The 24,021-nt window shown below is 35.8% G+C and overlaps 2 protein-coding genes across 5 annotated transcripts; one reads left to right on the plus strand and one right to left on the minus strand.

The window, feature by feature from the left end:
• Positions 1–342: 342 nt before the first annotated feature.
• Positions 343–13,082, minus strand: LOC141599942 (14 kDa zinc-binding protein-like). Of its 4 annotated transcripts, none has more exons than XM_074420083.1 (7): positions 12,995–13,082; positions 12,091–12,363; positions 11,165–11,222; positions 10,030–10,119; positions 2,729–2,846; positions 2,135–2,227; positions 343–743 (listed from the first exon to the last, which is right to left on the minus strand). In XM_074420083.1, exons 2-6 carry the CDS (start codon positions 12,357–12,359, stop codon positions 2,160–2,162), a joined length of 603 nt encoding a protein of 200 aa, XP_074276184.1. In that variant the 5' UTR covers positions 12,360–12,363; positions 12,995–13,082; the 3' UTR covers positions 343–743; positions 2,135–2,159. The 4 variants fall into 4 exon arrangements, with proteins under 4 accessions (XP_074276184.1, XP_074276186.1, XP_074276185.1 ...); XM_074420085.1 differs by lacking the exon at positions 343–743 and adding an exon at positions 1,352–1,726; XM_074420084.1 differs by lacking the exon at positions 343–743 and adding an exon at positions 1,749–2,049.
• Positions 13,083–23,096: 10,014 nt separating this feature from the next.
• On the plus strand, positions 23,097–23,552 carry LOC141601264 (uncharacterized). Its single transcript, XM_074421529.1, has one exon. The coding sequence runs from the start codon at positions 23,097–23,099 to the stop codon at positions 23,550–23,552; it is 456 nt and encodes a 151-aa protein (XP_074277630.1).
• Positions 23,553–24,021: the final 469 nt, after the last annotated feature.

Genomic DNA, 24,021 nt, shown 5'->3' on the forward strand with positions numbered 1-24,021 from the left:
ACCCAAGATTAACTTGTTAGGAAACAAAATAAAAACCTTGCTCTGGTAACCAATTTGATGTAAAATACTACTCGGTTTTAAGGATTAGAACAGTATGTCGGACTTTTCGTTTTATGTTGTAGAATACGCTGCGGAAATTGAACTGTTTATTTTGATTTTTTTGTGTAATAATGTACGAAAATATAAAAGATATGACGTGATCACTCTATCCTCCCTCGCAAGGAACTTGATTGCAAGTTTGCAACACACGACTGGTTTTTGTGACTCTCACCTCGCAAGGATCAACTCACACTCTAATCTCTCCCTCGCAAGAAAGAAATAACACTCAAAGCTCGCAAGCAATAAGCAACAAGAAAACTTGTATTAATTCTCAAACTCAATGTGTATGTTGTAAAACTGAATACATAAGACCCGTATTTATACTAAATAGAAACCGACCTCCCTTCCCTAGACTTCCCTAAATCGTCGTAAACGGATTAAGGAAACCGACCAATAATATGGCAAATTGCCTTATTACAATCAAACTATGATTAGGAAAGAAACAATAAGGAAATAACAATACTACCTTAAATTTATTGACTAGAATTAGGAAAGCAGAAATAAGGAAACTAATAATCTTAAGACACCACCATCAGCACCGACCTAGGCAGCCCTTGGTTTGCGTGTTGGTTAGACCGACACCAACCCGTCTCCATTGCTTCTCCATGTTATCATATTCACGATACTTGAGTCCATTTTGAAACCTTCAGAATGAGTTCCAAATATCGATGAATATCTTGTGCTCCTAGGTCATAGATTGGACAACCAATAATCCAATACTCCCTCAGTCCCGGTCATTTGTTTTCCTTTTCCATATTAGGGTGTCTCAGTCAATTGTTGTCCTTTTTATTTTAAGAATGAATTTGATGAACAATTTGATCATTCACACTCAATTTGTTCACTTGTCATTTAGTAATTGATCTCTTCCTCTTTTCTTGGTTTTTGTACCAAAACTAAAGGACAATAATTTACCGGGATAGAGGGAGTACGAAATAATATAACAGAAAAAAAAAACCATGAAATAAATACTCTTAAAGCAGACAAGTGGCTGACATTAGAAGACAGACGCCATTTAACAACCCTACAACTTCATGAGTTTATCACCTCATCAATAATGAAATGATCCTGCATAAAACAACCTAACCAAACACCTAATTCACAAATACGGAGTATTTATATAACACGGTCTTTATATGTAAGACGGACTATTCAACCCTATATCCATCCACAAGTGTTCGGGTCCATCTCATATATGAGTAAGGCCGTTTTATACAAGACTCTATCCAACTAGGTAACATGCTTACAAGCTGAATCAACAGTAAACAAGGAAACCTGCAATGTTAACTTGATGTTTTCTACACCTACCAAAGGACCTACAAACTGAATCTATGGTAAACAGGGAAGCTCACAATGTTACCTTACTGTTTTCTATACCCACCAAATATATTCTCCTCATTATCTATAAATACTTCACTTGCACTAGTATTAGAATTGTTCATGGTCATCCTGGCCGCTAGACTGGACCAATGTGACCCGTAAAAGCAATGGATATATAAACTATGCATTTTTAAAAGATTTAGATTTAGCCATTTTGTAAGATTCAGAATGGCCAAGAACTTGACAATAAGCCCGGCTTGTGTTTGTACTTTGCTCCAAGATGGTTTGATGAGTTCCATGCAAGAGTGTTCTGAACCAGGTGACAGAAGAGAGAGAGTAAATGCATGCCTAATTTTAGCTTAAGACCATTCTAGTACACAAGGAAATAGCTTTTCTACATTTTTAACACAGAAATGAGACTACGTACATCCACCACCTTACATCGGTATTAAGTCACCAAGGCATTTTAAAGATGTTGTTTTAGACAGTTCTAGTACCTCACGGACTCACTAGACTGAGTAACCGTCTTGTATTGTTGAGTAGTGGTAAAACCAATGCTATTCAAATCCCAGACTGGTTCACAATAAACATGCTTTCTCCATCGCAGATATAGGAATTCTTCATCAGTTTGCACTGGCAGTTAATGGTGTTTCTAACAATCGTCAATATAAGAATACTTACAAAAGGGAACAAACATAGAGATTAGGAAAAATCCTACCAAGAATATACTGAGCGAACTTCATTTACCCAGCAGGCCATTCCATTTGGCGTCCTCCAAGAAGGTGCACATGGATATGATAAACAGATTGGCCTAATAAAAACAAAGTAAGTTTGCAAGTTAGACAGCAGAATTAAGTTTTGAAATTAATATGTAGCTCATAATCTTACAATAAGTTGTTGAGATCCACAATTTAAAATAAGAGTTACTAAAAATTGTAAAATGATCACTAGTGAATAAAATAGTTTACTGAATGAATAGGGTTACCGGAGAGTAGAGGGGATCATTTGTATATGTCGTTATTGAACACCAGTGGGAAAAAATGTATGTCGATGATCACATTGCCCGTAAAAACATTCCCAAAATAGAAAGGTAAACAAATAAATGACACACTAAAATGAAATAGGTAAACAAATGACCGCTGAGAGAGTACTATTTATCAGGATATTTGTCTGTATCAAAGGGTTAATTAAAACATGTGATATAAGGCGTCACTTTATTATTCGAGTAAAGTCTTCTAGTAAATTACTGCCAAAACCCATCTCATACAAGAATTTGTGTTTCACAATTATAGTTTCAATACAAAATGCTTACATCCTTTAGGTCCATCATTAATCACAACCCGGAAACCATCTTCAAGGCCTTCCTGTTTTGCAACAAGCTTTGCGGTGTATAAAAGGCGGCCAAGGATCTCAAAGTGCCTTTCTTCAGCCTGCATATAGATGTCAAGATGTTCTCATGTTAATATCACACACAGGTATAACAAATGAGGTTTCACAGTTGATCATGATAGATGTGTCTTTCTTCAGCCTAGTTAGGAGGATGACCAACTTCTTTAATCAAGGCTTGTAGTAGATACTTCCACCAAGGGATTGCTGACCAAAGAGCCTTTAATCACACCATAACTTATATAAGACACTAGTGTAAAATCAACCACGTGACTACTATTAGGGCTTGCTTAGGATGGGCTATGTTACTGAGACTCGTGTAGAAGTATCCGACACGGGTACGTGTCCAAGTGTCGGACTCGGCTATTTTTTTTGAAAAATATGCATATTTTGGTCTAAAATGAGGTGTCCAAGGGCCATGACCGAGTGTCGAGTGTCGGACACGGGTACGTGAGGAAATTAGAAGAGTCAGAGTAACATAGACTGGATGGGAGTAATTATTATTGGAGTAATAGAGGCTAAAACAAGAAGAAATGGGAGGAGATTGGTGGTTTGTAATGGTGGTAGAGGGTGGAAAGTGGAGGTGAGGAAGGAATTATTACCTCCACATGGAAGTAATACATTACTTGGGAGGAGAGGTAGGTAACTATTAATCCTCTAATGGAGGACTATTACACTATCTTCCCCCAATTCTATCTCCAACAACCATGACTTTTCTCCATTTTTTAGTTCATTTAGGCTCCATTACCCAAGAAATAATTACCTCCATCCCAGGCAAGCCCTTCTGAATAATTTTGCAAGTGGTTATATTTGTCAGAGGCCAACAAGACTATCTATCTATCTATCTATCTATATATATATATATATATATATATATATAAATCTATTTATCTATATAAAATATAATACAGAAACCACTAAACATTGTATTGTACACGTGTCAGTCATTCGTGAGTTTTCTGCCCGCCTAACTACACTACCCCTACCCAATAAAAAAAACCTAAAAGCTCCTTATTAAAGAAAAGATTCTACAGAGTATTATACTCCAATTCTTTAGCAGCCGCCTTCCTCCGTCGTGCCTTCACCGTCACGCCACGCTTTTGGCACTCATTCTCTCTGTTATACACTTTTATACATTTATTATTAGTAGGCCTGCGAAAACACTACGATTCATTCATATTAAAGTTTACAATCAAAGAGGTATGTCGTTTCCTATCATTTTTTTCTCGAATAGTGCTTTTTAATTGATTACCAATTTATTAGTTTGATTATATTTTGACAAGATATGGTAGAGTCATTGGTGTAGCATACTTAGTTAGGGCTTTACATATCTATTAGGAAGGAATAAAAGTAGGAAGTAATATTGTATGTACAGTAATGAGTATGTGTTCAATGAATAATCGTAGATGACATTGAATTTCATCCTTCATTTTATTACTTTGTCCTTCAAGACATTGAAATATGTGGGTTATTATTAAGTATTTGATATTTTAGTTGTGGTAGTTGTTGATTTACTGCATACATGCATTCCAAATGTTCGACAAAATGCCTAAATGAGAATTGATTATCTTGGTCTTCTAGAGATTCAACTTTCCAAAATGTTTCTAATTATCATTTAACATTTTTTAGCATCTTTTACAAAAATTATCGAAGACATATATAATCTCGGGGTAAGGAGAAGTCTACTTAAATTTTTCTCTTCAACTAATTAATTTTTTAGACGTGTATATCTTTGGACAATGTTTTTATTCTATGAAAAAATAACTTTCTAATTCGAGGACCTCGCCTTTACAATGAAGGAAGATAATGTTCATGAGGTTCAACTTTGAGCCTCCTAGAGTCCTAGGCATCGAGGAAACCCAACATTCGATACAACTTTCTACTTATAAAGTGTACTTTTAAGGTTTTAGAGTACAACAAAAAGAAATTGTCTTTTTTTATATTTAGGCTTCGATTACAGTTACAAATTATATGCTCCGAAGCTTTTTCTACTCCACATTATATGAAGGTTAAAGTAACTAAAGCATTTGTTGGGACATTACAATTAGTGGTCCTTTTTTACAATAATTATGTATTGACCCGTCGTAAGCTAAAGACGAATAGTGTCCGTCTTAAATGAGAATTTGTGATTTATAATAGACTAGACTATAGAAACTTGGAAAGGAAACGGGGTATGGTAAGTACACTAAACACTATGTCCATCTTAAATGAGAATTTGTGATTTACTCTGTAGTTGGCTAGCAATTTAAACGGTTGTTGAGTTGTATTTGCTGTGTTTAAATGTGATTGGACCTTGATTTCATTTCAAACATTGTACTTCATCCCACTAACGAGTAAAATTTGATAAGTTTTATACGGCTGGCCTTCTAATTTGTGATCAGTTAAGTAGTATTTATTTGTTGAAGCAGTTACTGAGATTGCTTAATTCTTATGTTGCTTACTGCTGCCAATTGTTGCCCACTAATTTTCGTCTTCCTGCAAATTGATTACCAACGGATTATTTTAACTTGATGCAACATATACAGTTTGTTTAAATTCTCCTGTGTCACTCTAACTCTAATTCATGTATGGTATTTATGTACTGTTTTATTCAATTTATGACATTCCAGTACAATTTGAGCTTCTTTGTGGTTGTATTTTTCAATTTTATCACAATATGGTATTGAGGTATGTTATTCATGTAGTATTTGATTCATAAGAGAGTGCGGGTCATTGACCAATGTGGAGATGGAGACTGGTTCGATCTCATTTTTTTTATTACCTTTTTTCTGCAGCAAAAGTGAGAGCCGGCATCGATGTAATGCACATTATGGAGGCGGACGCTATAGATGAGTTAAGTAGTTGGTATGAACGTATGAAAGATAAGGTGTTTTGAATGTTCGAAACATCTTTAATATAGGAAGAAAAGAAGAGCCTTGAATAATGTTTTGATGTATTAAATGACTTCCTTAGAAGGCGTATTGGAAGTCCATGTCGATGATGTGGTTTTCAAAGAAAGGGTCAGCATGCTTCGTGTTGTGACTCATAACCATTTGGGTAATGGTGGAAGAGCTCTGGTGAACATGTGAGAATTCAATGGGAAACGGACATAATGGAGGGTAAGGTGACTACATATGGCCTTAACAGCACACCCTTAGTCCTAAGCTCAGGCAAATACTTGGAATCATGGTTTCACATTGGCTTTAATATTCACTCTAAATGGGTTCAAAAACCAGGGGGTGCAACTTTCCAATTTTTCGCTTAAAACATGAGTCGGGAACCGAGTTCTTATTATCGTTATAGCAATGTATAGTTAATAGTTGTACTCTAGCTATACAATGTATGTTACCTTTCATATGGTCCAAACCGTATTATGTCATTATTTGGTAATAACTTAACTTTGTCACAACCGTTGCAAACTAAACTTACTACTACCAACTGCTTTGTATTTGTCCACTATGATTCTTCTATGTTGATTTGCTAACATATACGTATATACTTTTTCCTTTATTATAGAGCGTTTATGTAACATGTCATACGTTTATACTAATATAATGTTGTAACTATATAATTTTACAAGATTGTTTATGTACATTTGTTATGCATGCCCGTGCAATTTTGCACAGGTCCTAAACTAGTCTTCCTATATCCTAAGAGAATAAAAACTATGAAAAGTTTTCCTTCCAAAGTGCACTTACTTTAATAAGGAAACAAATAAATCTTTCTTTCATTAAACCATTATCCTCACATTAAACAATAATCTTTTCAGTAAACTCTAAAATATAATCTTTTTAATTGAAATAAAATATGGTTTGAGAATTAGAAAATAAAATCATTAAAATACACATTTCATGACATTACCCAATTATTTCGATTTGTTTTGCTGATCAGTTTTTTTTTTCCTCAAATCAAAATGCAATAAGGTGAAATGAAATTAATGAGATGTCAATTTATTTTGGATAAATACTCAATTAACGGCAATTATGATTATATCCATTTATCTTATCTGATTTTATTAACATCATCATCACTTAAATGTTGATATTTTTAGTGGATGCAGTAATATAATATTATTTTTAGAAATAATGTTGACAAAATATTTTGACTAAACATAATCTTAATCGGGTTAAAACTATTGAAGTTTCTCTTTTCCAACTCTTAATATGAAAAAAAAAAAAAAAAAAAAAAAACCTCTTAATATGAAATATTATCAATAGTTATTTTATTATTAAATTTTAATAGAGTTAAATAAATAACAATTTAACTAGTGTAGACCCCCGTGCATTGCATGCACGGTATTTATAGAGTTCTAGTATTTAGTATATACTCCCTCCAATCTAATCCAAACTACCCATTTGCTTTTGGGTGGTCTTCGAGGCGACACTTTGACCGCGTTTTTCTTCCCTTGTATATTATTTTTTTTTTTGCAAAAAATATAATTTATGAAAGATATTTTCATAATACAACTAAATATGTAAATTTTATCATTCAAAGTTTTATAATTTTCTGTGGATTAACGGTCAAACTTTTTAAAGTTTGACCTCCAAAAAGCAAGTGGGTAGTTTGGATTGGATTGGAGGGAGTATTATTTATAGATTATAAATTGACAATTCATTACTTTCGTAATGTTTTTCATTATTTTATTTGAGTTGAGAAAATAAATTAAAACAACAAAATTAATGAAGAGATTTATGCAGTAGTGACATGAACGACATGAACTGAACTGTGTATTTTAATGAAAATATTTTTTTTACGCGAAATTAGTGATATTATTTTATACTCCAATTTTTTTTATATCTTACCGTTTATCAAAATCTCTTCTTTCACAAAATATCATTTTCAAGCAAAAAAGAAGTTATATATGTGTGTCAAAAAGAGCGTTCAAAATATTGTCTAGGAGATCAAGAGAAAATAAATGGGAAGACTAAAAATGGAGGGGATGTTTTTTTTTAATAACATACTTCCTCCATTCAACTCCACACTACCATTATCTATTTTGTACACTATTCATAGTTAAACATTCAATTTCAATTTTCTCCCAATACATAAGTGAAAATATATTCATGTGGGATCTTGTTTTATTCGTCTTTACGAGTACATTAAAAATATCTAACTTTTATATTTTTTGCAAATACGTAGCTAACGATATTTAGCGCATAAAAGACGCGTTGGCAAACGTAAAAAAAGAAAGTGGTAGTGTGGAGTTGAATGGAGGGAGTATATTTTAGCTATGACTTGTCTTATAAAGTCAACGAAATTTTTATCACAAACATCTAGAAACAAATCCTCTATACGACAAATCTTTGTAGATAGGAAATTATATTAAAATAGGAAAGTAAATAAGAGTTAATTATATCAAAATAGGAAAGTTGTTTTTAGGCGGGAAAATGTGAAGCTTTTCCTATTCATTTAGTATATAGGGGATTGCTATAATCTATAACACTCTCATCTAAACAACCGTACATTTGTACGGGAACTACACTTTAAGATATGTGTGCTATTTTTCCCCAAAATATAAAAACGTAACGATTCTGAGTACTCTTTTTGTCATTAAGTACACACATGTCTAAATCAATTCAGGAAGAGACTACCAAAATGATTAACACGTCACAACAAAAACAATATTACGCCAATGCCTCAATGGCTCCCGAAAAATGACTGACACCGTGACACGTATTCCCAAATTTTGTTTACCAGTTTTTAGAGGGTTAATTTAAGATGGGGAGAAATGGGGAAAATGGAGAGGCTTTCACTCTCGCTGAACATCGAAAGGCTGTATGTTTTGTAATTAATTTTCAGAAGAGATTGTATAGCTGTTATGCTATGTTTCATGATTTAGGGTCAAATAGGTCTCGATAATGTACGGAGATTTAAGTAAAAAGATTCAAAAAAATCATAAAATAAACAAATAGTATATTAAAAATAATAGCAACAATGATGGGGGAAATAAAAAAAGAGACTTGCTATTTCCAACACAGAGCATTACTAAATCCTACACTTTTTTCCGGCCTTCTCCGAATTTACCCCTTGCATTTCTACACACAAACCCTAGGGAGAGAGAGAAAGGTGAGACCATATACTCGTAACAGATTAACAGCCGCCCTTCGGCCAAGCCACCAGCTGCCGCCGACGGCGAGGGGAGTAGGGATTTGGGTCACCGGCATCAAGGAAGAGAGAAGGGCCTGGTTAGGGGAGCATAAACAGCAGCGCTAGGTACGGAGCGTAGACGCGAGTCGGCGAGTCCGGGTAAGGATTAAGTTGGCCGACGGAGAAGGAATATTGGGTTAACGACGAGGCTGGTTAGATGGTCGACGGCGAGGCAGGGCAGACTGTGTCGAAGGCGGGTTGGGTAAATTGTGTCGACGGCGAGACTGTGTAGGCGTGGTCCACGGAGAAGAAACATTGGGGTCGACGGTGAGGTTCGGTAGAGTGGTTAATTGACGGCGTGGCTGGGTAAGGTGGTCGACCGTGTGGGGGTGTGGGGGTCTGGGTGATCGGTGTTGGGGGAGGGGTAGTCGGGTATGAGTGGGTGGCTAGGGGCTGTCGGGCTGTCAGTTGTGGCCTTGTGGGTTTGGGTTAATTTTTTTTTTATTATTATTATTATTTTGTATTATTATTATTTTTTAAATATGAAGATTGAAGGGTAGTTGTGGAAAAAAATGGTAAAGTGTGTAGGATGTAGTAAAATCACGTGCGGGATTTAGCAATTACATAAAAAGAAAAGTGAATCAAATTTTAAACATAAAAGTACAAAAAAAAAAACGAAAAAATGAGAGTATGATAAAAAGTAAATATAATACTTATAACAAGTAAGAATCAAATTCCATAGTTTACCGTATCATTTCTCCCCATAGTGTTCTCTCCGCCCCCCCTATCTTCTTCATTCCCAAGAAACATCATATCCTTCTCAGATTTCTTAAGGAGATCAAAATTTACATTTATTATGCTTAACGACTTCCTATTCCAGTCCATAATTCTATGTTTCTCTGAGATATTAATGCTAATTATATGTCCCTTCAATTCTTTAAGAACCAATACATAAATCAACTTTCTTTAGGTTTCTGTGAGTCTTGATCAGTAAACCTCATTTGTAAACACAGCAAATTAGTAACAGCGCTTCTTCTAACACATCAGACAAGCTAAAGAAAGCGTACAACGTATAGGCAACCAGATGAAAAGGGATAGAAGGCCAGCATCCCACACAATGAAAAAAAAAAAAAACATTTTTGACTACAAGACCCGACATACCTTGGAGAGTCCGCTTAACCCATCCTTAATCTTGGGTATGATCAAGATGTGTATTGGAGCTTGTGGGTTTATGTCCCTAAAACCAAGTACCTATGTTGAAATCATCCATTAGTCAGGATACTTAAGACCAACAGCAAACAAAAGGTTTCATTGCCCATGACTCCATGCACATCATCCTATTATTTAGGACTATCAGTGTCACCACCAAGGCAACAACATTAATACCTCAATGCCCCATAGGCTTTTGCTTATAGCAGGATAACGGTGGACAATGGTGGTCGGCCTTCCCTTGAGTTTAATACAAAAGGGCTGTTTTTTAAAAACAACGAACTAGAGGTTTTATTGTCCGTGCACATGATCCTATCAGCGTTATTGCCCTCCATCACCAAGTCGAAAAAAAATGGAGGTCAGAAATGATGCAAGATGAGACGCCAAAGAACCATAGAAAGGTTGAGTGGCCGGCCGTCAATGTTTGAGGAGTTAATTGGAATGGAGGTAATTGTTGATGTCAAAATAATAGAGATGTGAGACAGTGGTGGTAGTGGAAGGAGGAAGAAGGGAAAGAAGAGAATGTAATGGTTACCCCATTAAAGGAGGTAATAGTTACCACTCTTCCCTCAGAAATTACATTATCGACATATGGAGGTAATACTTCCCAATCAGCCCCTTCACCTCCCTTCACTATCATCCGTCCATGTCCATCACTTCTCTCCTATTTCCATTATTTTGACAGTGTTACCCTAATATGGAGTAATAATTATCCACGTTCCAAGCAAAATCCCTAGAGTAATGTAGCATCAACGACAATGGTGAAATGACTGTAATAAAGTTATTTGGTAGCCAAATCTCGGATACCCAAATAAAGGTGGACAAATTATTGTGATACAACCCCAATTGAACTTGAAGGAGACAACTTGGACGGGATTATTCTGCATTGTATGACGCATGCTGTAGAACTTGTATTAGCCCCAGAATCCAGAAAACACATAATGGATGCCTTTGAATAAGAAAAGGATAGGGTGTAAGTCGTGTAACTGTGTAAGGAGTGTAGTTATCTTATAAAGTTATTGCCAACCAGCGAAACTGCAAGTATTTCAATGAAGTCGGAAGTGAATTAGTGATAACTGATTAGTACCTGGTCATCCTCATAGACAACATTTGCTGGAATCTCCTTGTTGATAATCTTGTCAAATCTACACACGAGAGAAAGAAAGAACTCCATGAGAGAGCAAGAAAGAAACCAGCAACAAGATGTTTGCACCAACATGCAAAGGTGAACTAGAATTTTGACTCCTAGGTATAATCGAAGAAGGAGAACACAAAGTGCACCTTCCATGCTTTTGCACTTGCAAAAGAAAAAGAAATGGCCTTCACCTCAAAAAAAGGCCACATATGGAATATCGTGAAGCTCTAACTTCTAAGCAGCCGAGTTCCTACAAAATCAAGCCTAACACATTGATTCCTTAAAGACTCACCTGGCCTTAATCCCAGAGTTAATGAGACTTGTATAACCAAACTACTAAGTCAAATTTCATGAGTTAGCTGACAACTGCAGGAAATTGCTAATGGTCTACTTTCGAGTTTTGTTACAAACACCTAGCAGAATCATTGCATGAAATGACATGACATTAAGAGCATCCAAGGCCTAAGTGCGCAAACCATTAATTTCTCCAAACCATATGTGTAAAGAAACAATGTAAAATCGCCGTGCTTGATTTATCAGACAATCTGCGATTTCATCTTTAAAAAGTTGTAGTTATTGTATATTGTGAGAAAAGGTCGGTCAAAGTTGACATTCTTTTACCACCAAAATAAAATTGGAACAGTATAAATGTGATGGAGGGGGGGTTCTGTTTCATTGTAAGAGCACGCCAATACACCATTAACTACGACTACAATGTATATGTCATTTATTATCTACCCGTTTGAAGATATCCACTATATTTGACACCCAAATTGCGGCTATCAAGCTAAATCAACTACGTTTACATGAGCACATGCTCATAAACACAAATAGTTCATTTGGCTACAAAAACTCAATGGCTTAGACAGAGCGTTTACATGGTAAGAGAATCAGGAGGTGTGGAAGCAGCTGCAAGGGCAGCTTCCTTTTCAGATCTCATACAATGAACATAGTGAAGAGTCCTTGCATTAGATGAAGTTGACCCTGACTCCCATGAGGCTATCCGAGTTGAAGTTGGATCTTGAACATTAACAAACCAGGTCAAACTGGGCAATATGCTATAAGCCGACGACCCTAAACGGCCCAAGAAGAATCCAGCTCTGATGGGATTTTGACATAATCGCGCAGGAAACAAAATTGCAGACATTAACCTGCCACAAACTAGCCCAAATCAATTTATGGACAGCAAATATTTGATAATGTTTCAAACATTGCAAATACCCATCTCAAGATGATTGTTAACTGTTGATAATTAAATAGGATATTGGCTAACATTGGTCTGCAACAGTAAACAACCCGAAAAAATCCGAATTAAATTGGGATTATTCTTTAAAATGTTGACGAATTCTCAAATAAGACGGTCTCGCATAATACATTGGATGAGAAAACTCCATTTAATCTGCCATATCAAGTTACAAGTAGGAACGAATATGGGAAAGTTTTAAACTTTACAAATACCCATCTCCGAATAATTGTTACCCTTGTTCATAAATAAATAGGATATTTAAGAGTAACATAGATGAACAACAGTAAACAACCAAGAATAGATAATCATATAAAGAGATGATTGTTTAAATTACGAACAGAAAACTGGGAATTACAACTAAAATATAATTTGAAAATAATGGAGCATGCAAAACACGATTAGATTATTAGAACCGAGGTTTAACAAGTTGAATTACATACAGGTCAACTAAAATTATAATCTGAATTATATAAACATAAATCAGTTTAAAAAATTAAAGTTTGAAGTTAGTAAAGCCAGATAGAGGATGAAATTACCTAAAAGAGATGCTGAGAAGTGAGAATGTCCAACTTTGAGGTGATGAATGTCGTCACTTGTTAGTAGAGTACTACAGTAGAGACTAGGGCTGATCAAAAAAAACCGAACCGCATTTTTAAACCGAAACCCAAATAATGGAGACCGAAAAATTCGGGTTTTTTTCGGTGCGGGGCCCGAACCGAATTTTTAAGCATAAATGAGGTGCGGATGCGGGTCTAAATAAAACCAAACCGGAGACCGCTTTTAAAACCGGATTGACTTTTTTTCTCAAAAACATAATTTCATCTATGAATTAAACACATCCAAGCCAAGACTTAGGCCCAAAACATCAAAACCCTATTTCTTTATGAAGTAATTTTAGATGTCTGTGACTCTTTAATTGTTGTTTTGAACATCATTTACATGTATGACTCTTTGAACTTTAATATGTATGACGTTTTTATGAAGTAATTTTAACATTTGACAACCAAGGTCTTCAAAAGTCAAATTGGCAGCATGTTTATTGTGCCATTCAAGAGCATTCAACCAAAAGCCGGGTTCGAAAACCGGTGCGGGTAACCGGTTTTCAAATCCGGTTTGAAAATTTCAGAAAAACCGGTTACCCGGATTAAAAGAGGTGCGGGTGAGGTTTAAGAAATTTAAGGTTTTTAAAAACCGGGGACCGAACCGGTTTGCAAAACCGGGTCAGGTACCCGGTTTTGCTCAACCCTAGTAGAGACTAGATATACTCCGTAGTACATTACTAATTCGGGTCGGGTTAATTTTGGGTTGGTAAGAATTCGGCTTATGTTAGGTTGAGTTGGGCTGAGTTATTTAGGTCCGGGCTATTTCGGATCCAATATTATCAAGTTGGAACAATAAACTTTGAAATCGGGTTATTTTGGGCTGGGGTTAATTCGGATTCGGGCTAAGCTTGAGTCTTGCGTTTGGGTCGGGTCAATTTTGTCTGGTCGAAAATCACTTACTGGCTAACTTAAAACGACTCTCACACTCGATTAAAATAGCGGTGAAAATAGATAGTTATGAGACGTCTTAACTCTTAAGTTAAACAGTCTTAAGCAAAACCACTTGTTCCCAAATAAACTTTCTTCTACTATTGTCGGGTAGCCATATCAATTTACTTGTTCCTATTACATACTCTACTAAATTTTTCATTTTTTATTTATCTTCCATGTGTTTTTTACATATTAGTTAAGAAATTTGATTATTTTTTAACCCCTCTCAAGCCCCACCCGCAAACATTATGGTAAAGAAAATTATATGAAAAAATGCTAAAAGGGGAAAGAAAAACAAATGAGAGAATAAATATAAAAGGGATATACGGATATTGATTTTCGTAGTACACATTTTACTCATTACGGTACAACTTTTTTATACTAGCTGATGTAAAATAACCACGGGTTTTACCAAATTTAGAGTAACTTTGCAGCGGAAATAAAGTATTGTAATTTTTTGTGTTTTTCTTATGTATATTAGAACGAAAATAGTAAAAGGATATGAATTAGTTGTAAAAATCTCGCAAGACCCCTCAACTAAAGTTAGGATATGACGTGAACAACTCTCCTCCCTCGCAAGGAACTCGAAACTGAACACGAATGGCACTCAACCTTACAATGATGAATGTGTATTATCTCATCCTCGCAAGAACGAAATAATAAATCTTATAACTCGCAAGTTATAAAACACACAAGTATAAACTTGAATTAAACTCTCGAATTCAATTTTTAAAACTGAACACAAAGCCCTCTATTTATAGTAGATTAGGCCGACTGAATGCTCGCCACTACTACCGCAATGTCCATTGACCATTGTCTGTCACGCCTCACACCAAACTCCGGCCGCTGGGATGCCGCCTCCTTGCCACCCAATCGTCCACCTGACTCGTTATTAGCGTCGTCCCAACTACCTACCAACTACAAAACCAAACCCTAATAAACCCCAAAACCCACCATAAGAAAAATTATCGAAAAGAAATGGAAGAAAACACTATTTTGTTCAATTGTTCGCATGTAAAGAGTCAAATACTTATTCTACCTCCATATTAAGAATTATAAATGAAATTTCTGGGTTGAATTGATAAAATTTGAGAGAATTAGTTTGGTGAGTTTTTTTTAGCCAAGGGTACAAAATGGAAAGTATTGTGCAAAAAATATTGTATTGAGTAAAAAAAACTACTGCGAAAATAAATTGCAGGAAAGTGTGTAGATAAAAAAAAACAAAATAAAAAAAAAAGAACAAAGATTTCGTCACTATTTTTGGGAAAAATGAATCCACATGCGTTTGAACTGATTGACGTTTAGGAGGAAAAAAGTATTATATCACCAGTTGTATAGGAGTTTCGTACAATGATATCAAATCTAATTATGTTTATGTTTATGTTTATTTTTCTTGAGCTTTTAAAAAATTTGGATTATATTTCAATTCTAATTGAGCTTGTATGTATTGTTTATGAGTTTCATTACAACAAATTATAAGCTCGATATTAGGTAAAAGAGCTCATAAACTTTACAAAGTCATAAATTTTATACTTTATCTCAAATGCGTGTTACTGTAAAATTCATAAATTATTGAAACATCATAGCAACATAAACCAACTAAACATCATAGCAACATAAACCATAGGAGAAGTAACACCAGGTATTTCCTCCTTCATAAACCTAAGTAATGACCCATTTGCCCTTGCAACACCTCTCATATTCCAAGCACTTTCACCCACATTACTCACAACATCACCTGCCCTTTTCTCCTTCATTGGTGCAAATGCTGAACTAATGATCTAATGCAAGAGATGGTGGTTAGTATGGCTTTTGTATTTTTTAGGCTTGCATACATTTTTAGCAGTTTTTTTAAGCCGGATTCATTTGAACTAATGAGCTAGCCTCTTGCATTCTATAATTTCTGATTCGGCAGGTTAGTATGGCTTTGTTTGAACTTAACATTTAATTAACTAATGCTTGGAGTTAGGGGATCCCTAATAGCTATATACTGCTTCGACAACAGGATTGCAGGAGGATGTGAGACAGAAAATACCGTTGCGCTAAACCTGTACTATATTCTGTATTAATGAAACCGACTAGAACAGAGGATTCACTGCTACTTATCGGCCTTTATTTCAACTCTAAAACGTAATTAAACCCATCCTAGATTCATACCCTTCGAACCCTTTAACAACCTCTATCAACACACTATAACTCGACACAAAATAAGCCCCAAAAACGACTCATACCAAAATGAACAAGGGGCAGCAAATACCTGACTTTAAACACAATATTTTACCAACCTAAAACAAGTATTCCATTTATACTAATAGAGATGCTACTTTGTATAATTCAATAATTCATAATTCAGTAACACAACAATACAATAACGATTAATTTGATGATAGTGATAAAGATTTAAATGAAGAAACTGTAATTAGTAGAATAGAGAGGAGTTCGAAAACGGTACCTTGTTGTTGCGGATAGCGTTGGCTTTGCATCGTTGCTTGTGCGGTGTAGCAGGTATTCGATTGCTGGAGTTAAATTGCAAGGGGATGTGAAGTTTTGGCGGTTGAATTGAAGAAGACGAAGCAAATTTACAGAATATGCTATGGTGAAGGGCCTGAAGGGTTTTGGCGGTCAATGATGAATACGTGTTTATGCTGAAGGTTTTGGGCGGTTTGTATTTTTGTTTTTATAATTTTTCTATTAACGTCGGTTTTAGTTAGAAACCGACATAAAAACATATCATGGCGGTTTTTTACTCCAAAAAATTATAACTTTGTATTAACTTTTAACGTCATTCTTAACGCCGGTTGTTAATAGAACCGCCACTATTAAACTATGGTGGCGTTTCCTATTTAGAACCGCCATAAAAAGCTTATGTTATCACGGCGGTTCTTACTTAAACCGCCATTATAGACCTCCTATATACAAAAATATTTCCTTCCCGCCAATTTATTGGGCTTTTCACGTCGTTTCTATTAGAACCGCCACGATAACTGTGTCGTGATAGGGGGTTTTTCTACTAGTGCAAAGAAAGAAGGATATTAGGCAAGCCTAGGATAGGTCTCTTTTCCATGTGTAAAAGTAAAGGTTGAGTCAATACCAACTCCTAAATCATGAAGATATGTAGTGACTATCAACAAGTAGATACCAATAGAGGGAACTCGCCTTAAAATAGAAAGTCATCACCAACAACCTTCTAGTCCAAAACGTGACCATTTTTCCCGGGCAGCATATTCAGTATTCCTTAGACTACTTTTCCACAATCCTTCTGGAAAATTGGATATTTATTGAGCACTAAAAGGCCCAAACTTTGACTCATGCAATTGTGATTCTATGGTAAGCACTTCGTTACACTCTCCTAAAACTCACTAGGACTTTACCTTAGAAAGAAAAATGAAGATAAAGACAACTAGAAATCTGCTTTAACTGTAATATAACTGGTGATATAGTCTACATTAGAACTGGTTTATTACTATTGTTGTTGTGCTTAGATATTCGAAAATATCATTCAGAATATTTAAATCGATCATCTCAACTTAAGTATATGTTTCTTGAGCAATTCAGCAAATTTGCTTGAAATCTTTCAAAAAAAAGCATGGATACATACACCCATGTTTGCAATTAGTTTTTGGGCAAACCCATCATTTAATTTATTAAAGCGAAAGCCGGTAACCGATGTTTTAGAGTAAAAAAGCTAATGTGTCGGGCTCATATCAATCAACCGTATAAAATACCATTCATGTATACAGTAATTACCGTAAAATAAAAAAATCGACCCACTAATCCACTATCGTCTACTAGTATTGCCTGAAAGAACTGCTAATTAAGCCCATCACCCCATGTCTCTCTCTAACATTCTCCATGTCGTTCATATATTCTCCATTTCTCCTCGCGTCTCGCCATCTTCATTCCATAAATTTATGCTACACCGTCAAAGTTACTTTTTAAAGTGATAATATTATTTTGCGATTGCGTCCCGATTTGCATCTTGATTTGGCTTTCCGAATTTTCAATTAAAGAAGAACAAGCAAGTGGAAAAGCTTTGAAACTACAAGAGAGCAACATACACGTAGAAGTTAATGATAATTTGTTAAGGGAATCAAGTCGTGAGAGAAAATGCATTACAATTTGAGCAAACTTCCGGCAAGTCCTTATTTTATTTTTTTTTATCTTGAATCAGCTCTTCAACTTCTCAATTCCAGCATGTACAAGATGTAACACCCCACGGTAATTGAAGAGGTCCAGTGATAGGCTTAAATGACTAGTGCTTAAAGGGATTGGAAGTACTACTCATATCAACAAAGTGCACTTTCTTTTATGGTCATCCATGCGAAAGAACTCCAAAGTTAAGCGTTCTTGGCTGGGAGTAGTCTTAGGATGGGTGACCTCCTGGGAAGGTTTCCGGGATGCGCATGAGTGGGGACAAAATGCGCTATAAAGGATCTGTGTTGATCTGTGGGCTATGTACACAGCCTGGCGAGCTACCATGAGTGACCGCTCCCGACCCGGTTTGGGCCGGGGTGTTACACAAGACAATTTTACTCATTCACTAATCTCTAATTTTTTTTTATTTTTTTTCTATAACCATTTAAACTTTCACTCTTCTTTATCATCCGTCAATGTTCAAACCTAATAATTTTGTTAATAACAAGTGAAATCAAAGAGGGATGTTGCTCTTATTGATTGTGTGATCGTTTGGGAAATTTGTGCCATTATAAGCTTTAGATCGATGATTAGGGGATTGTTCATATAGTGATTTAAGTGTCATATGTAGTTGTATTTTCACTCACCTTTATTTCATATTTAATTGTATTTTTAAGCATCTTTAATCTATTGCAGTAGGTAAATAGGGGTTTACTGAATGTGGAGGAAGTGCATATCATCTTAGGTAAGTCCATTGGGCCATAGATTATGTTGCTACAGCCTTCAGTCTGTGATCATTATCATCTCCTAAAATTTATTTTATTTGTTATTCTTCTTGAGAAAACATTGTACTTAGGGGGGCTATGTCTTTGCAATTGTCATGTATCCAACTTAGGAGTAGAATGATTTACCCTACTCTTTTACTGCTTGTAAAGTTATAGGCCATATATCCGACAATTCATTATAACTTACCCTTAATAAAGAATTTGATTTGTGTTTCTTCAAATTATGAAGGGAAATCAAATGTGAAGATAAATTAGAGTAAATAAGGCAATATACTGCAATAGCCAAATATTCTAACTATCAAATGTGAAGATTCGTCATGGTGTAGTGCAAAAGTAATTTTTGGTTATTCACATCAGTAGTGAGGATTTTGAACAAATATGAACTTTTATGGGGTGTATTTATAGGTTTTTGGTGATGAAAACCTTCAATTTGTGTTTCATGATTCTTCACGTTATTCCAGAAGAAGACTTCTCCATGTTAAACCCTTTCTTAATTTTTTTACCTGTAAGTCACCCCCTATATACTAAAAGAATAACACAACTCCGAACTTTTCCCCTCAAGTTTCCCGCCTATGTATTCACCTTCTAATAAGTGGCCCCCACTCTCAATAATTGATCTCACTCTCACCCTCTTTTTATTTACATACCATAAATGAAAAAAAATCATTTCCATAAAGTTCTATTTTTACTAATAAATGATCATAGTTATTAAATTCCAAACTAAATTTTTAAATAACATTAATTTAATTATAATAATCATAGATTTTATCATTAAATTACAAATGAAGTTAGTAAATTAATCATTATAATCTCTAACTAGTTTTGTGGCCCGTGAAAATTCACGGGCTACTTCAATTCCTTTTGTTCTTTTCACAATGATTTATATGTATAAAATCGAATCAAATGAATGAAGTACTCTGATAAGTCATATTTATATACATTTATGTGCCTCCCCTTAGTTAATTTTGATACCGTTTTCGTGCTAGATTACATTGTTTATATGCCATTTATATTAGAATGTTGTTATTCCGCTATTTGGTGTTTAATGCAGAAATGATGCATTTATGGAGCAAAATATTGAAATGTAGCACCGCGGAGATGGCATGAAGGAATACATGAAGCATGGCACGAAAATCTAGAAGAATAAAGGAAGAGAATTGAAGAAGATTACACGAAGAAAGGAGCTGAAACGAGAAGTACTCGATCCAGTTGACAAGGACTCGATCGAGTGGTTTGTACTCGATCGAGTTCCCTATGACTCGATCGAGTGTACCCCGATTTGATGACTTCCGCAGAAATTTCCTAAATCGGTTTATGTTTACTATAAATACCTAATTAGTGCCCTATTATAACTTACGTCTTATTTTACCCTAAAAACTCATAGAAACCTTTAGTTTAGTTTTTATTGCTATTGTTCCGGATCTAAGCACTCTCTAATTACGGTATTCATTAATCTTTCTCTAGTTATTATTAATTCAAAGTTCTAGTTTATACAATTATTTCATTGTTCATCTTCTATGCTTGCAATTATATCTTTCATTCATATTATTGTTATTGTTACTATTAGTATGAGTAGCTAATTTCGTAATCAAGGGTGAAAGAGGATCTAGGTTGTTAGAAGGGCCGGGGGTAATTAATGAATTGTTGGTTAAATTGCTTCTTTGTTGTTGTCCAGTTGATTGTTTTGAATCTAATTGATTAGTTTCTGCATGATTAATTAATTAGTGTTGTAAACTAGGATTTTCACGACCGGGTTAAGACTAGTAAAGGCTACAATAACTGAATAGAATTAACTTAATGATAGCGACCGCATGTTAAGTTAGATCTAAAGGACATATTAGAATCGACCGATCAAATGACCTTAAACGACATAAATTGCTCTATCAATTAGTTAAAAGACACCCCCGGATAACTACCTAGTGAACTTGATCCCTAGACTTTTTAATATTATTGAATTCATCTTTTATTTACATCGCAATTAGTTTTAGCAAACCAATCAAATCCTTCAAGAAAACGGTTACTTTACGACGGACTTAAATATCACCAAACTAGAATAATTAACTCGCCTCCTTGTGGATTCGACCCTTCTTACCGCTAGCTATTAGTTAGTAGTAATTTAGGTTTTTTTTTATTGAGGTGATACGACTTTAGCCTTATCAAATTTTAGCGTCGTTGCCAGGGAGGCAACAATTTTTCTGTTTGTTTTTGTTTATTTTTGTCTTTTGTCTCAGGGAGCATCAGTTCCTTGAGACAATTTGATATTTTTGTTGTTGTTTTCGTGTATGCCCAGGTCTGACAGGTTGGAGATTGTACCTTTTGATCTCGAGCCAGAGAGGACTTTTCGGTACAGACGAAAATTTCAAAGAGAAATAGGTCAAGTAGAATACTTGAGTATACATGACAGTGACACATAGCACATATTTGCGTCAAAAGAACCGCCCTACGAAGAGGACACGCCTATTTCTGATACCCCAGTCCCCGTTCTTATATCAATAAGGATGCCTACTCTTGCTAGTCATTCTGAGCCTACTTTGGCTTCTATCCCGAAAGGATTCAAGCTCCCTACTACAGATAAAGGCACCTTTGAGATTCGTCCATGTTACATCAATTTGGTGGAGCGAAATTTGTTTGGGGGAGGAGCTAATAGGGATCCTGCCAAGCATATGGAGAAGTTTACTGATTATTGTTGCTCCATTCCATTGACTACTGGAGTAACTCAAGATTAGGTGAAGCAGGTTCTCTTTCCTTTTTTTCCTTGCGAGATGGAGCGGCCGAATAGCTCTATGATTTAGATATGGAGGATCATGGGGTTACTGATTGGAATACTTTAGCTCTTGCATTCTACAAGAGATACTTTCCGCTGCAAAAGATCAACACTTTGAGAAGTTAAACCACCAGCTTTAAACAAAGTCTCACTGAAGATTTGAATGAGGCATGGGTGCGCTTCAAGAGACTAGTTTGTTCATTCCCCCATCATGGTTTTCAGAAGTGGTTTCTTTGCAACCAGTTTTACAACGGATTGTATGATGATCATCGAGCTCTACTTGATTCTTCAGCCAATGGGATATTCCAGGATAATACCAATGATGATACTGCATGAAAGATGATCGATCAGATACATACCCATACTGCTAATTATGGTAATCCTAGAGGTAGTACGAGAGGAGGTGGATCAGATAATGTCGTTGCTGCACAGCTGGAGGACTTAACTGCTCAAATAGCCGAATTGAAGACCTCGCAGTCCTTGGAAAAGCAGAAAACGATTCATGCCATGGTTCAACAAGAAGTGTTCTGAGAAAGACGTGGGATTGATGGCCATACTGCAGCGCGGTGTATGAGTACAATTGAGCAGGTTCATGCTTTTCAGTCATTCAAGCAAGGTACTCCCTATTCTAACTTCTTCCCTGAAAGAAGTCAGAACGTATTCAATCAAGCCCCGCAACAAAATGCCTATGTTATTCCCCAGAATCGTGGTAATCAACCACAAAGGGAATTTTGTTAGACAAAATCAATGAGGTTTTCAGCAGATGCAACCTCCTAAACAAGCTCCTAGTAATGATATGGCAGAGATGAAAGCTTTGTTGCAATAAACTTTGCTAATTCAAAAAAAGCAGACGGCTCAAATTTCTAAACTTATAGCTCATAACAAGATGTTAGACACTCAAGTTGCTCAATTGGCGGTTCAAAATCCTTCAAAACAGCTCGGCAATCTTCCTCCTCAAGGTAAACAAGCACATAAACAAGTTAATGGTATTTCACTGAGAAGCGGTACCATTTACCAAAGTTCAAAGATGCCCATTGATGAAAATGAGGTCCCATACATGCATCCTAAAGGGTTGGGTAACTTGGAGTTGAGTGATGACGAGAAAGAAATAAGCAAATATAAAACACGGGATAAGAAAAAAGACGAAAAAGCGAGAAAAGCAGTAGATACTCGATCGAGTCCAACCAGGATTGATCGAGTATCCACCTCAGATTACGATAAAACTCGTTTTTCAGCTATGGCTTTTGGTGACAATAGGTTACTCGATCGAGTGACCCCTGTACTCGATCGAGTAACCCTCTTAACTGACGACGGTGCTTCCAAAATGACTACTAAAGCAAAAGAAGTCGAGCCCATTGCCGTTGCACTACCTTTTCCACACCGACTACAGAAATCCAAGCTTGATCAATAGTTTGGAAGGTTCATGGAGGTAGTGAAGAATCTTCAAGCGAGTCTTCCATTTACTAAATTGGTCACTCAAGTGTCGGCTTATGCGAAGTTCTTAAAGGAGATATTGACAAAGAAGAAGACTTTTAATGAAGTGGAGACGGTCGCGTTCATTGCAGAGTGCAACGCAGCATTGCAAGCCAATTTACCTCCAATACTAAAGGACCCAGGGAGTTTCTCTATTCCCTATCATATTGGTAGTATTGCTATAGATAAAGCCCTTTGCGATTTAGGTGATAGCGTTAGTGTTATGCCGTATTCGATTTGTCAAAAGGTAAATATGGGTCAACTACGTGTTACTAACATGATCTTGCAGATGGCTGACAGATCTCTTAAACGCCCTCTAGGTGTTTTAGAGGATGTTCCAGTTAGAGTAGGGAAGTATTTTATTCCTGTTGACTTTATTGTTATGGGTATGGCCGAGGACTCCTAAGTCCCTATTATTCTAGGTAGACCATTCCTACACACAGCGGGGGCGGTCATAGATGTTAAGGATGGTAGTCTTACACTACGAATTGGGGATGATAAAATCACTTTTATTCTTGATAAAGAATTAAAGCATCCTAATTCAGAAGCTATATGTCATATGATTAATACTTTTGATCATACTATTGATGAATGCATTGCTTAGTGTTTTGACATGAATCAGTCTGTCGCCCCTACTGTTGCGTCAGGACCATGGAGTATAGAAGTAGATTAGATAGAGAGGTTGATTTATGGAGATGAGCCTCATCTTGAGACGGTTTACAACTTTGATGGAAGTATTGACTTAGAAGCTGAGTTAGACGCTCTAGAGGCCGAGATATTTAAAGACGAAGCCGTTCATGAGGTATATGAAGATGTGATTGATCCTATACCAGGAGAGGCCATGTATCCTTTACCCGTCAATGATGAGGTGGATT

This window comes from Silene latifolia, chromosome 9 (genome assembly GCF_048544455.1).
Source record: "Silene latifolia isolate original U9 population chromosome 9, ASM4854445v1, whole genome shotgun sequence".
Lineage (NCBI taxonomy): Eukaryota > Viridiplantae > Streptophyta > Magnoliopsida > Caryophyllales > Caryophyllaceae > Silene > Silene latifolia.